We start from the raw sequence: 15,147 nt of genomic DNA, 5'->3' as shown, positions 1-15,147 counted from the left end.
CCGTTTGTTTAGGCTTGTGTGGACAAGTGAAACGGTCACGACCGTTTCAGGCCACGACGATCTCCACAACGACTCGGGCCGGCAACGGGGGGGTGGTTGGTGTGTGTGTGCTAGGGTGGTGTGAGTGGATTTGTGTTATTTGTTGTGGTCGTTGTATTTGTGGTATTGTAGAGGTTTTTAGGAAGAGAGCGAGTTCTATACATTCTGTGGGTTTTCGTTGTTTGGGGATTGGTGTTTAGTTTAGTGAATAAAGATGCTGTGGCGTTATGAACCCGTTGGCTGCACCGTCCCTCTGTTAAACACCACCAGGACCCCGCCCATCGTATGTTGTACAGAGCTACATGGGCCGGGGGTTACATATATATATATACAGTATATATACATATAATAACTTGAATATATATATTGCCTATATATATATATATAGGCAATATATATATGTTATAGATTTAATCTATATATACATTTATTGCATATATATATTATATATATATATCTTAAAGATAGTTCTGTTTTGCTTGGACACTGTTTACCAAATATGGACACGTAAGCCCCGCCCCCTCCTCTGATTGGCTGTGTCCCGATCTGCCCGCAGTATGACTCCTCCCTCCCGGTTTTACTCCCTGGTCTGAGAGAATCCAGACCGACTGACAGAACCTGCAGGATCTGACCAAGACCAGGACCTCAAGACCAGGACCTCAACCATGGGTGAGTCCTCTTTAATCTCCTGAGTCATCTGTCTCTCTCCCTCTCTCTGTCTCTGTCTCTCTCTCTCTGTCTCTCTCTCTCTCTCTCTCCCTCATGGAGTCCTTTGACCTTTATCCTGGTTTGTCTCTGCTGCAGAGTCTCACTTCAGAATGAATTATATAATATGTCCATGTGAAGAGTCTCTGAGTCTCTGAGTCTCTGGGTCTCTGAGTCTCTGGGTCTCTGGGTCTCTGAGTCTCTGAGTCTCTGGGTCTCTGAGTCTCTGGGTCTCTGAGTCTCTGAGTCTCTGAGTCTCTGGGTCTCTGAGTCTCTGGGTCTCTGGGTCTCTGAGTCTCTGGGTCTCTGTCTCTGGGTCTTTCAACAGATGACTCTTTGTGTTCAGTGTTTACATTTAGTCGACTCGCATGAAGGAAAAAGAAATATTCAGAGAGAGAGAGAGCGAGAGAGAGAGAGACTTTTTGAAGATTACAACTAATAATTAACATTGCTCTTGATCAACAAAGTCATTACAGATCAGAGTGTGTGTGTGTGTAGATGTGTGTAGCTGTGTGTGTGTTATATAACATTCAAAGGTCACGCTAGTCTTTGAATGTTAACAGATATGTAAGCGATGTGGGTGTGTGCGCAGGAATAACTCAGTCCAAGCCGTTCTGGGTTTTACTCATAACTTTAGTTGTCACTCCACTTCCAACTGTACCGCCCAGTCCTCTCCTCTCTTCTTCTTCTCCTCTCCCCCTGCCGGCGCCTGAACAGCGCTGACTAGTGGTCATAACTCCTACATGTAATTACGTTTATATCATAGAATCTACTCTTACAGATATAAGATCAAGGATTCAGGTCAGTCCAGGACCAAGACCAGGTCTGAGCTAGACCTGGTCCAATGTGGACTGAGTGAAAGTATTAAAATTGATCTTTCGGCCTATATGTGGGCGGGGCCTGTGGGTGGGCAACAGATCTGTCTCTCTTGTCAATCATTAACTCTTTAGTTTAATTATTGATCATCAGGTAGACCAGCAGAGACTGACCACCAGGGGGCTCCTCTGGTTGTATAGAAGTCTCTGCTTCATGTGTTAAAGCTGCATTCTCTCTCCTGACCACCAGGGGCGACTCCTCTGGTTGTATAGAAGTCTATGCTTCATGTGTTAGAGCTGCATTCTCTGTCCTGACCACTAGGGGGCGACTCCTCTGGTTGTATAGAAGTCTATGCTTCATGTGTTAAAGCTGCATTCTCTCTCCTGACCACCAGGGGGCGACTCCTCTGGTTGTATAGAAGTCTATGCTTCATGTGTTAAAGCTGCATTCTCTCTCCTGACCACCAGGGGGCTCCTCTGGTTGTATAGAAGTCTATGCTTCATGTGTTAAAGCTGCATTCTCTCTCCTGACCACCAGGGGGCGACTCCTCTGGTTGTATAGAAGTCTATGCTTCATGTTAAAGTCTCCAGGTCTCTATGACCACAGAGCGTGCTCAATGGCCTTTTTTAGCCCCGCCCCATTGCTGTTAGCCCCGCCCTGTTCTCATGAATGTGTTTTTTCAGCCAGCTGTTCAGCATGTGGACCAGGATACAGCAGCCCATTGGACGCCATGACAGGTCTGTGTGGAGATATATGTGTATATATATATATACGTATATATACATATATGTATATATGTCTACCTATGTGTATATATATACTGTATATATATATGTATACCTATGTGTATATATGTATACATGTCTACCTATGTGTATATATATATATACATATATATATACATATATACACATAGGTAGACATATATACATATATATGTGTACATATATACACATATATACAGTGCATCCAGAAAGTATTCACAGCGCTTCACTTTTCCCACATGTTGTTATGTTACAGCCTTATTCCAAAATGGATTAAATTCATTATTTTCCTCAACATTCTACACACAAAAACCCAGAATGACAAAGTGAAAACTGTTTTAGTATCTCATAATTATGAGATAGTAAGTCGAAATTATGAGATAGTATCTCATAATTCTGACTTACAGGATCTTAATTTTTTTATCACAGTGGCGGAAACGGGCTTCCATAGTAAATACATATATAAAGCATCTCAAACATTAAAGAAATTACAGATTTCTTTAAACTTTTAGGACTTTTACTTTGAAAAATTTCCAAATTGATACATTAAATTGTTTGATTGCTATTGTAGGGGATTTCAGATATGTATGGAACAGGGTTCTAGATCTTTTTTTGCCTTAGGCGCTCGGGAAAACGGCGTAGGCGCGCGCCCAAATGTTCTCTATGCAGGAAAAACCCTGATATATATATACATATATATGTATACATGTATACATATATTGTATACATATGTATGTATACATATATATATATATATACATGTCTACCTATGTGTATATATTAGGGCTGTGAAACGATAAAAAATTTTAATCAGGTTAATCACAGGTTTCTGTGGATTAATCATGATTAATCCCATATATACATTCAGGGTTTTTCCTGGGTCAAAATGGGTCGTCGGTGCTCCCACCGTCTGTTCGTTAAGTGAGTGATCAGCAGCTGGCCGCTCGGTCCATTCGCGCACCTCACAGTTGCGTATTGATCAGACAAGAAGACACGCTTATCAACTCCAGTGTTTCCCCTCCTATTATAACAGGGGGAAATCTCCACCCGTCACCCTGTAATTTCCGTCTCCCACCCCCCCCCGTCAACAATTCTCGGCTCGCGCGACAGAGCGATGCGCGCGCCGGCATCGAAGCTCTGCGGCGACCGCGATCGACATATTGAACACCCCAGCATTAAAACATTAAAGAGCTGAGAGTTTTTTTCAGTGTGAGAAATACGATGTGTGGCGGGAGTGCGTGAGTTAAGACCGAAATGCGTGAGTCTCGCTCAATGCGTGACACTTGAGAGCCCTGCATTGCTCACCAGTGCGCGCGCCAGCATCGGAGAGAAGAGTTGTTTACGGGGGGGGGGGGTGCAAGTGACTTTTTTTCGTCCCGATGTGCGCACACGCCGGCATCCGAGCTCTGCGGCGCGCGAGACGGAGATCGGAGTCGTGTTAACGCGACACTAGAGACAGAATGACACGCTGCTGGAGAGACGACCAACAACAGACGGACTGGAAGCTCATTCTGCGCATGCGTTAAAAAAACTAGTTAAACCTGTCATTTAATTAACTGAGTTAACGCGTTATTTTTCACAGCACTAGTATATATATATATATGTATACATATATGTATATATATATATATATATATATATATATATGTATACACATATATATATATGTGTATATATATTAGGGCTGTCAGCGTTAACGCGTTAATCTATGCGATTAATTTGGCCGCGTTAACGCACTAAAATATTTTAACACAACTTTGTTTACTTCCGGTGTTCGTTGAAGTTTTTACACTCCTCTGAGTGTCAAACCGCGGCAGTACGGTTTAACACTGTTTCCGTTTTTAAAACAATTATTTCTTCGCGAAAATAAGGATCATAAATGAGTTTAACTCGTGGATGAATCAGTCGTGTTTCCTCCTGCTCCTCCTTCCTCCCGTCTCCCCCTCTGAGACACAGAGGAACGGAGGGGCGACGTGTCGGGGGACGCGGCGCGGAAAGAACTCGTCACACGAAGCCTTCACCGTGATTGGTCAATCCGTTTGTCTGACAACATTTCGGGAAAAAACAACCAATGAACACTCAGTAAATCACAAAGGACCTCCCACCTCACAGGTAAGGCTCATTAGCAGCCTGTCAGTCAGAGAGCAGAGAACAGGCGTGAGGACAATGAGCCTCATTGAATAGAGCTGAGATTGTTCTGGAATGTTTGATGTAGAACACGTGGGGGTGTGTCACATGCAAACGCCTTTAAAAGGTGAATTTACATTTTTTTGTAAAATGTATAAAATGCCCCCAGCCTCCAGAGGGTTAACAGGACATATGTGAATGTCAGTCAGTTATCAAGGCCACTGGTTCTGCTGTTCAGTGGTAAAGATGACAGGACCAATGGGGTCTCAATATACTTCTTTTTTTTTACTAATCTGGATGTTTCACTGAAGAAACAATTTATCATCCACAATATTAAATACCTCGCTGGCACTTTATAGGTAGGAGCCTCTTTGAAACACAGCTCTGTGGGAAGTTTGGTCTTTAAAAAGAAGATTTTTTTTTTTTAAATCGCGATTACTGAATTTCAAAATGTGCGATTAATTAGTTACTTTTTTAAAATCGATTGACAGACCTAATATATATATGTATACATGTATACATATATATGTGTATATATGTGTATATATATACACATATATATGTGTATATATATATATATGTAAGAGCCAAATGCATGATTTCATTTGTTATAATAATTTAGTTTTAAAAGATTTTAAAAGGTAACTGAATATAAACCCTTTTCATTATGATTTGAAAGAATGTTTAGTTTAACATATATTATTCAGTATTGTATTTGAAAGCTTAATAATTTGTCTGAATGTAAGCTTCCAATCAGATGACGTCACGTCAGGATAACAGCTGTGTGTTGGACTGTCAGTCGGGTTTGAGTTCAGAGTTGTTGGAAGCAACATAGTTTTTTGACCGTGTGACCGTGTACTATACGCTTTTTAAGTAAACATCATTTTGTATGAAACTACTTGTGTCACTCGCGTTTCAATTAATAGCTTTAAAGACTGATCTCAAAAGTGTGGGACAGAAGAACCAGAACTAGACGGAGTGCCACTACAATTTATGTGTATATATGTATGTATGTATATATGTGTATATATACATGTGTATATATATATACACATGTATATTTACACATATATATATGTGTATACATATATATATATATGTGTATATATATACATGTGTATATATATATACACATATATATATATATATATATACACATATATATACATATATATATATGTGGATATATATATATATATGTGTATAAATATATATGTATGTATACATGTCTGTGTGTGCCGTGCTGCCTTCAGGCTCCAGGGAGCTCCTGGTCTACCTCCCTTGTATCTACTGTAACACGGACATCATGAAACCAGACTACCTGGCCACCGTGGACGTGGACCCCAAGTCCTCCTCCTTCACCCAGGTAGGAGGAGTCCACCAACCTCCCCTCCTCCTCCTGTTCTCTCCATCTTTAAACGACTGTTCCTCTCTCAACAGTTTTCTGTTCTCGCTGGATTAGTTTTCCACTTTGGTGTCTCGTTGTCATTTCCTCTTCATCTACCTCCTCTTCATCGTCTTCCTCTTCATCGTCCTCTTCCTCCTCTTCATAGTCCTCTCCGTCTTCCTTCAGGTTTTTATTGTCTGACTGAAGATCACAATAACTGAAGGAGTTCCTCCTCCTTGCTGTGACCCTTGACCTTTGACCTCAGGTCATCCACCGCCTGCCGATGCCCAACCTGCGTGACGAGCTGCACCACTCGGGCTGGAACGCCTGCAGCAGCTGCTTCGGGGACGCCTCCAAGACCAGGAACCGCCTGATCCTCCCGTCCCTGATCTCCTCCAGGGTCTACGTGGTGGACGTGGGCACGGACCCCCGAGCCCCCCAGATCCACAAGGTACCAGACCCGGATCCTCAAAGGGGCCTCAATGGGGTCTCGTAGGGGGTTTGATAGGGTCTCTTAGGGGGTCTCGTAGGAGGTTTGATGGAGTCTCGTAGGGGTCCTCGTAGGGGGTTTGATGGGGTCTCTTAGGGGGTCTCGTAGGGGGTTTGATGGGGTCTCGAGGGGTCCTCGTGGGGGTCTCGTAGGGGTTTGATAGGGTCTCTTAGGGGGTCTCGTAGGAGGTTTGATGGGGTCTCGTAGGGGTCCTCGTAGGGGGTCTCGTAGGGGGTTTGATGGGGTCTCTTAGGGGGTCTCGTAGGGGGTTTGATGGGGTCTCGTAGGGGTCCTCGTAGGGGGTCTCGTAGGGGGTTTGATGGGGTCTCTTAGGGGGTCTCGTAGGAGGTTTGATGGGTCCTCGTAGGGGGTCTCGTAGGGGGTTTGATGGGGTCTCGTAGGGGTCTCGTATCAAAAGTGGTTTCTTTACATTCAGAGAAGTAACTCCAGCAGAGACCCTGGACCTGAACGGAAAAGAGAAAGACAAGAAAATCCTGTTAGGAGGTGGATGGGGGGGGGGGGGGGGGAGAAGGAGGAGGAGGTTCAGCTGAGGAACGTTCTAGCAGCTGTTCTCTGGGGCGAGGAATGTGTCTCTGATGTCTGATAAATAATCAGAACTTGTGAACTGAGACGTTAGAGATTTGGAGCATTTCCTGAGACGCGTTACCGCCCTTTGAGGGAGGGAGTGCACGTGAGTTCCTGCGAGTGCACGTGAGCGTGGCCCTCGTTATCTCTCTGCTTTCAGGGCGGTTACAGCTGATAACGCCGCCTCAGGAAACTTCCCCTCATTCTGGTTCCCCCTTAAGTAAACACCGTTAGCTGCATTAGCACATTAGCATGGTAGCATGTCATGACCACGAGCAGTGAACAGGAAGTGACCATGTCAGGACCCAGACCCATGCGGCCTGTGGTTCCAGGTGGTGGAGCCGGTGGACGTGTTCTGGAAGTGCGGCCTGGCGAACCCTCACACCTCCCACTGCCTGGCCAACGGTCAGATCATGATCAGCTGCATCGGAGACCCGTCTGGCAACGGCAAAGGTGAGGCGCCCCTCTCTGCTGGCTGCTGCCGCAGCGCCCCCTGCTGGGCGGTGTCATTGTGACCCCTGCTGCCCCCCCCCCAGGTGGCTTCGTCCTGCTGGACGGCGAGACGTTCGAGGTGGTCGGTAACTGGGAGCACCCGGGGGAGGCGGCGCCCTTTGGATACGACTTCTGGTACCAACCCCGACACAACGTGATGATCAGCACCGAATGGGGGGCGCCCAAAGCCCTGGCCAACGGGTTCAACCCGGATCACGTCAAAGAAGGTGAGGAGAGAGGGAACATCCATATGTCCTCATTCCTCTTTCCTCTCCTGTCCCCTTCCTCGTCATGGTGCGTGATGACGCTGTGTGCGTTGCAGGACTCTACGGCCGGTGCATCCACGTCTGGGACTGGACCACCCACAGGAAGCTGCAGACCCTGGACCTGGGCGAGGAGGGGGCCATTCCCCTGGAGATCCGGTTCCTCCACGACCCCGATGCCACGGAGGGCTACGTGGGATGTGCTCTACGTTCTAACGTCTTCAGGTTCTACAAAACACCAGTCAGTACCACAGGGTTCTAGATCTAAGGCTGTAGTCAGTACCACAGGGTTCTAGATCCAAGGCTGTAGTCAGTACCACAGGGTTCTAGATCCAAGGCTGTAGTCAGTACCACAGGGTTCTAGATCTAAGGCTGTAGTCAGTACCATAGGGTTCTTGATCTAAGGCTGTAGTCAGTACCACAGGGTTCTAGATCTAAGGCTGTAATCAGTACCACAGGGTTCTAGATCTAAGGCTGTAGTCAGTACCACAGGGTTCTAGATCCAAGGCTGTAGTCAGTACCACAGGGTTCTAGAGCTAAGGCTGTTGTCAGTACCACAGGGTTCTAGATCTAAGGCTGTAGTCAGTACCACAGGGTTCTAGATCTAAGGCTGTAGTCAGTACCACAGGGTTCTAGATCTAAGGCTGTAGTCAGTACCACAGGGTTCTAGATCTAAGGCTGGAGTCAGTACCACAGGGTTCTAGATCTAAGGCTGTAGTCAGTACCACAGGGTTCTTGATCCAAGGCTGTAGTCAGTACCACAGGGTTCTAGATCTAAGGCTGTAGTCAGTACCACAGGGTTCTTGATCCAAGGCTGTAGTCAGTACCACAGGGTTCTAGATATAAGGCTGTAGTCAGTACCACAGGGTTCTAGATCCAAGGCTGTAATCAGTACCACAGGGTTCTAGATCTAAGGCTGTAGTCAGTACCACAGGGTTCTAGATCCAAGGCTGTAGTCAGTACCACAGGGTTCTAGATCCAAGGCTGTAGTCAGTACCACAGGGTTCTAGATCTAAGGCTGTAGTCAGTAACACAGGGTTCTAGATCTAAGGCTGTAGTCAGTACCACAGGGTTCTAGATCTAAGGCTGTAGTCAGTACCACAGGGTTCTAGATCCAAGGCTGTAGTCAGTACGACAGGGTTCTAGATCTAAGGCTGTAGTCAGTACCACAGGGTTCTAGATCCAAGGCTGTAGTCAGTACCACAGGGTTCTAGATCTAAGGCTGTAGTCAGTACCATAGGGTTCTTGATCTAAGGCTGTAGTCAGTACCACAGGGTTCTAGATCTAAGGCTGTAATCAGTACCACAGGGTTCTAGATCTAAGGCTGTAGTCAGTACCACAGGGTTCTAGATCCAAGGCTGTAGTCAGTACCACAGGGTTCTAGAGCTAAGGCTGTTGTCAGTACCACAGGGTTCTAGATCTAAGGCTGTAGTCAGTACCACAGGGTTCTAGATCTAAGGCTGTAGTCAGTACCACAGGGTTCTAGATCTAAGGCTGTAGTCAGTACCACAGGGTTCTAGATCTAAGGCTGGAGTCAGTACCACAGGGTTCTAGATCTAAGGCTGTAGTCAGTACCACAGGGTTCTTGATCCAAGGCTGTAGTCAGTACCACAGGGTTCTAGATCTAAGGCTGTAGTCAGTACCACAGGGTTCTAGATCTAAGGCTGTAGTCAGTACCACAGGGTTCTTGATCCAAGGCTGTAGTCAGTACCACAGGGTTCTAGATATAAGGCTGTAGTCAGTACCACAGGGTTCTAGATCCAAGGCTGTAATCAGTACCACAGGGTTCTAGATCTAAGGCTGTAGTCAGTACCACAGGGTTCTAGATCTAAGGCTGTAGTCAGTGCCACAGGGTTCTAGATCTAAGGCTGTAGTCAGTACCACAGGGTTCTAGATCTAAGGCTGTAGTCAGTACCACAGGGTTCTTGATCCAAGGCTGTAGTCAGTACCACAGGGTTCTAGATCTAAGGCTGTAGTCAGTACCACAGGGTTCTAGATCTAAGGCTGTAATCAGTACCACAGGGTTCTAGATCTAAGGCTGTAGTCAGTACCACAGGGTTCTAGATCTAAGGCTGTAGTCAGTACCACAGGGTTCTTGATCCAAGGCTGTAGTCAGTACCACAGGGTTCTAGATCCAAGGCTGTAGTCAGTACCACAGGGTTCTAGATATAAGGCTGTAGTCAGTACCACAGGGTTCTAGATCCAAGGCTGTCATCAGTACCACAGGGTTCTAGATCTAAGGCTGTAATCAGTACCACAGGGTTCTAGATCTAAGGCTGTAATCAGTACCACAGGGTTCTAGATCTAAGGCTGTAATCAGTACCACAGGGTTCTAGATCTAAGGCTGTAGTCAGTACCACAGGATTCTAGATCTAAGGCTGTAGTCAGTACCACAGGGTTCTTGATCCAAGGCTGTAGTCAGTACCACAGGGTTCTAGATCTAAGGCTGTAGTCAGTACCACAGGGTTCTAGATCTAAGGCTGTAATCAGTACCACAGGGTTCTAGATCCAAGGCTGTAGTCAGTACCACAGGGTTCTAGATCTAAGGCTGTAGTCAGTACCACAGGGTTCTAGATCCAAGGCTGTAGTCAGTACCACAGGGTTCTAGATCTAAGGCTGTAGTCAGTACCACAGGGTTCTAGATCCAAGGCTGTAGTCAGTACCACAGGGTTCTAGATCTAAGGCTGTAGTCAGGACCACAGGGTTCTTGATCCAAGGCTGTAGTCAGTACCACAGGGTTCTAGATCCAAGGCTGTAATCAGTACCACAGGGTTCTAGATCTAAGCCTGTAGTCAGAACCACATGGTTCTAGATCTAAGGCTGTAGTCAGTACCACAGGGTTCTAGATCCAAGGCTGTAGTCAGTACCACAGGGTTCTAGATCTAAGGCTGTAGTCAGTACCACAGGGTTCTAGATCTAAGGCTGTAGTCAGTACCACAGGGTTCTAGATCCAAGGCTGTAGTCAGTACCACAGGGTTCTAGATCTAAGGCTGTAGTCAGTACCACAGGGTTCTAGATCCAAGGCTGTAGTCAGGACCACAGGGTTCTTGATCCAAGGCTGTAGTCAGTACCACAGGGTTCTAGATCCAAGGCTGTAATCAGTACCACAGGGTTCTAGATCTAAGCCTGTAGTCAGAACCACAGGGTTCTAGATCTAAGGCTGTAGTCAGTACCACAGGGTTCTAGATCTAAGGCTGTAGTCAGTACCACAGGGTTCTAGATCCAAGGCTGTAGTCAGTACCACAGGGTTCTAGATCTAAGGCTGTAGTCAGTACCACAGGGTTCTAGATCTAAGGCTGTATTCAGTACCACAGGGTTCTAGATCTAAGGCTGAAGTCAGTACCACAGGGTTCTAGATCCAAGGCTGAAGTCAGTACCACAGGGTTCTAGATCTAAGGCTGTAATCAGTACCACAGGGTTCTAGATCTAAGGCTGTAATCAGTACCACAGGGTTCTAGATCTAAGGCTGTAGTCAGTACCACAGGGTTCTAGATCTAAGGCTGTAGTCAGTACCACAGGGTTCTTGATCCAAGGCTGTAGTCAGTACCACAGGGTTCTAGATCTAAGGCTGTAGTCAGTACCACAGGGTTCTAGATCTAAGGCTGTAATCAGTACCACAGGGTTCTAGATCCAAGGCTGTAGTCAGTACCACAGGGTTCTAGATCTAAGGCTGTAGTCAGTACCACAGGGTTCTAGATCCAAGGCTGTAGTCAGTACCACAGGGTTCTAGATCTAAGGCTGTAGTCAGTACCACAGGGTTCTAGATCCAAGGCTGTAGTCAGTACCACAGGGTTCTAGATCTAAGGCTGTAGTCAGGACCACAGGGTTCTTGATCCAAGGCTGTAGTCAGTACCACAGGGTTCTAGATCCAAGGCTGTAATCAGTACCACAGGGTTCTAGATCTAAGCCTGTAGTCAGAACCACATGGTTCTAGATCTAAGGCTGTAGTCAGTACCACAGGGTTCTAGATCTAAGGCTGTAGTCAGTACCACAGGGTTCTAGATCTAAGGCTGTAGTCAGTACCACAGGGTTCTAGATCCAAGGCTGTAGTCAGTACCACAGGGTTCTAGATCTAAGGCTGTAGTCAGTACCACAGGGTTCTAGATCCAAGGCTGTAGTCAGGACCACAGGGTTCTTGATCCAAGGCTGTAGTCAGTACCACAGGGTTCTAGATCCAAGGCTGTAATCAGTACCACAGGGTTCTAGATCTAAGCCTGTAGTCAGAACCACAGGGTTCTAGATCTAAGGCTGTAGTCAGTACCACAGGGTTCTAGATCTAAGGCTGTAGTCAGTACCACAGGGTTCTAGATCCAAGGCTGTAGTCAGTACCACAGGGTGCTAGGTCTAAGGCTGTAGTCGGTACCACAGGGTTCTAGATCTAAGGCTGTAGTCAGTACCACAGGGTTCTAGATCTAAGGCTGTATTCAGTACCACAGGGTTCTAGATCTAAGGCTGAAGTCAGTACCACAGGGTTCTAGATCCAAGGCTGAAGTCAGTACCACAGGGTTCTAGATCTAAGGCTGAAGTCAGTACCACAGGGTTCTAGATCCAAGGCTGAAGTCAGTACCACAGGGTTCTAGATCTAAGGCTGAAGTCAGTACCACAGGGTTCTAGATCCAAGGCTGAAGTCAGTACCACAGGGTTCTAGATCTAAGGCTGAAGTCAGTACCACAGGGTTCATGTCTGGTCCATGTGGACCGGAGGCCTGAGGCTGGTCTGCTCTGTGTCTTCAGGAAGGAGACTGGGCTGCAGAGAAAGTGATCAGTGTTCCCAGTAAGAAGGTCGAGGGATGGCTGCTACCTGAGATGCCCGGTGAGTCTCTTGGTCCACCTGTCTGTCTCTCTCTCTCTGTCTGTCTGCCCACCTGTCGGTCTGTCTGACTGGTTTCCCGTCTGTCTGCAGGTCTCATCACAGACATCTTAATCTCATTGGACGACCGTTATCTCTTCTTCAGTAATTGGCTCCACGGTGACATCAGACAGTATGACATCACAGACCGGAGGAACCCGCGATTGGTCGGCCAGGTCTGAATGTCCCACCTGACGGTGACCACCAGGTGAGAGAGTGAGACGGCTCACCTGTCTGTCTGTTCCAGGTGTTTCTTGGAGGAAGCATCGTCAGTGACGGTCCAGTCAGAGTCCTGGACGACCCGGAGGCCCAGCCCCGCCCCCGCATCATCCAGGTACCCAGACAGGAAGCTGTGTCTCCAACATCCTGTCCTCTGCAATCTGATTGGTTATTGACCTGTCTGTCTCTCAGGGGAGGCGTGTCCCTGGAGGGCCTCAGATGTTGCAGTTGAGTTTAGACGGCCGGAGACTTTATGTGACGACGTCTCTGTACAGCGGCTGGGACAAGCAGTTCTACCCCGACATGGCCCAGTGCCACTGCTAGACTGTGGTACCACTACTACTGCTACCACTGCCACTGCTACCACTGCCACCACCACTGCTACCACCACTGCCACTGCTACTGCTGCCACTGCCACTACCACTGCCACCACCACCACCACTGCCACCACCACTGCTACCACTGCCACTGCCACCACTACTGCCACTACCACTGCTGCCACCACTGCCACTGCACCACTGCCACCACTGCCACTGCTACCACTGCTGCCACCACCACCACTGCCACCACCACCACTGCCACCACCACTGCCACCACCACTGCCTGCACCACTGCCACCACCACTGCCACCACTGCCACTGCTGCCACCACTGCTGCCACCACTGCCACTGCCACCACCACTGCCACTGCCACCACCACCACCTGCCACTGCCACTGCCACTGCCACCACCACTGCCACCACCGCCACCACCTGCCACCACTGCCACTGCTGCCACCACTGCCACTGCCACCACTGCCACCACCACCTGCCACCACCACCACCACTGCTACCACCGCTACCACCACCACCACCACTGCCACCACCCACCACTGCCACCACTGCCACCACCACCACTGCCACCACCATCACTACGACTACTACTACCACTGCTACTACTACTACTGCAACTGCTGCTACTACTGCAACTGCTGCTACTACTGCTACTGCACTGTAGTAGGCTACTACTGTCTCTCTGTCTGTCTGTGCAGAGAGGGCTCAGTGATGATGCAGATCGATGTGGACTCCGTGGATGGGGGTCTCAGTGTGAATGAGGACTTCCTGGTGGACTTTGGGAAGGAGCCTGATGGTCCTGCTCTGGCCCACGAGCTGCGGTACCCTGGAGGAGACTGCACGTCTGACATCTGGCTCTAGAGATCAATACTCACGGTCAATAAATCAATATTGAGCTCACCACGGCCTCCAGGATCACTTCTGTATGACAAAATGTTACCAATCAATACATCAATACACCAATAAATACACAATCAATGTATAAGAATAAAATACAATACGTTATGATTTAATATAATATCATATATTAAATAATATTATAATAAAATACCATACATTATAATTTACGACAATATAATATGATAAATTATATTAGAATAAAATACAATTCATTATGATTTAATTTAATATAATATCATACATTAAATTATGTTATAATAAAATACAATACAATATAATAAATTGTATTAGAAAAAAATACATTAGAATAGTTGTAGCAGATGAACAATAGATGTCATGTGACCAGATGAACAATAGATGTCATGTGACCAGATGAACACTAGATGTCATGTGACTAGATGAACAATAGATGTCATGTGACCAGATGAACAATAGATGTCATGTGACTAGATGAACAATAGATGTCATGTGACCAGATGAACACTAGATGTCATGTGACTAGATGAACACTAGATGTCATGTGACCAGATGAACAATAGATGTCATGTGACTAGATGAACAATAGATGTCATGTGACCAGATGAACAATAGATGTCATGTGACTAGATGAACAATAGATGTCATGTGACCAGATGAACACTAGATGTCATGTGACTAGATGAACACTAGATGTCATGTGACCAGATGAACAATAGATGTCATGTGACCAGATGAACAATAGATGTCATGTGACCAGATGAACAATAGATGTCATGTGACCAGATGAACAATAGATGTCATGTGACCAGATGAACAATAGATGTGACCAGATGAACAATAGATGTCATGTGACTAGATGATCAATAGATGTGACCAGGTGAACAATAGATGTCATGTGACTAGATGATCAATAGATGTGACCAGGTGAACAATAGATGTCATGTGACCAGGTGAACAGAGTTACACATTTTACTTAATTTAATACAATACATTATAATATAATATTATACAATATAATATATTATAATAAAATTCAATCTAATACATTTTAATGCAATGTAATATAATATATTGTTATTCAATCACAGTAAAGTATTTTTGTGTAATTTATTTTGATTGTGTGCTTTATGTTTTATTGTGTTGTTTTTATGATGATTGTAAACGTTTGTAAAGTGTTTTTAAGTATTATGAAATGCGCAATA

The 15,147-nt window shown here is 46.1% G+C and overlaps 1 protein-coding gene across 3 annotated transcripts; it reads left to right on the top strand.

Annotated features, from left to right (window-relative positions):
- The first annotated feature begins 619 nt into the window (after window positions 1-619).
- Window positions 620-13,966, top strand: selenbp1 (selenium binding protein 1). Of its 3 annotated transcripts, XM_056443942.1 has the most exons (12): window positions 620-708; window positions 2,244-2,297; window positions 5,705-5,817; window positions 6,104-6,289; window positions 7,246-7,366; window positions 7,450-7,632; window positions 7,728-7,909; window positions 12,402-12,480; window positions 12,571-12,692; window positions 12,764-12,850; window positions 12,928-13,046; window positions 13,765-13,966. In XM_056443942.1, exons 1-12 carry the CDS (start codon window positions 705-707, stop codon window positions 13,925-13,927), a joined length of 1,413 nt encoding a protein of 470 aa, XP_056299917.1. In that variant the 5' UTR covers window positions 620-704; the 3' UTR covers window positions 13,928-13,966. The 3 variants fall into 3 exon arrangements, with proteins under 3 accessions (XP_056299917.1, XP_056299918.1, XP_056299919.1); XM_056443943.1 differs by lacking the exons at window positions 2,244-2,297; window positions 5,705-5,817 and having other exon boundaries at window positions 622-708; XM_056443944.1 differs by lacking the exons at window positions 620-708; window positions 2,244-2,297; window positions 5,705-5,817 and adding an exon at window positions 5,910-6,024.
- The last annotated feature ends 1,181 nt before the right edge of the window (window positions 13,967-15,147 follow it).

This window comes from Pseudoliparis swirei, chromosome 22 (assembly GCF_029220125.1).
Source record: "Pseudoliparis swirei isolate HS2019 ecotype Mariana Trench chromosome 22, NWPU_hadal_v1, whole genome shotgun sequence".
NCBI lineage: Eukaryota > Metazoa > Chordata > Actinopteri > Perciformes > Liparidae > Pseudoliparis > Pseudoliparis swirei.
This window is presented reverse-complemented; position numbering and strand designations above follow the sequence as displayed.

What these genes read in the sequence shown, in the direction of transcription:
- selenbp1 (XM_056443942.1), top strand. An exon ending in CCCATTGGACGCCATGACAG is followed by an intron (nt 2,298 to 5,704) that starts GTCTGTGTGGAG and finishes TGCTGCCTTCAG; the next exon opens with GCTCCAGGGAGCTCCTGGTC. An exon ending in CCCGCCCCCGCATCATCCAG is followed by an intron (nt 12,851 to 12,927) that starts GTACCCAGACAG and finishes TCTGTCTCTCAG; the next exon opens with GGGAGGCGTGTCCCTGGAGG.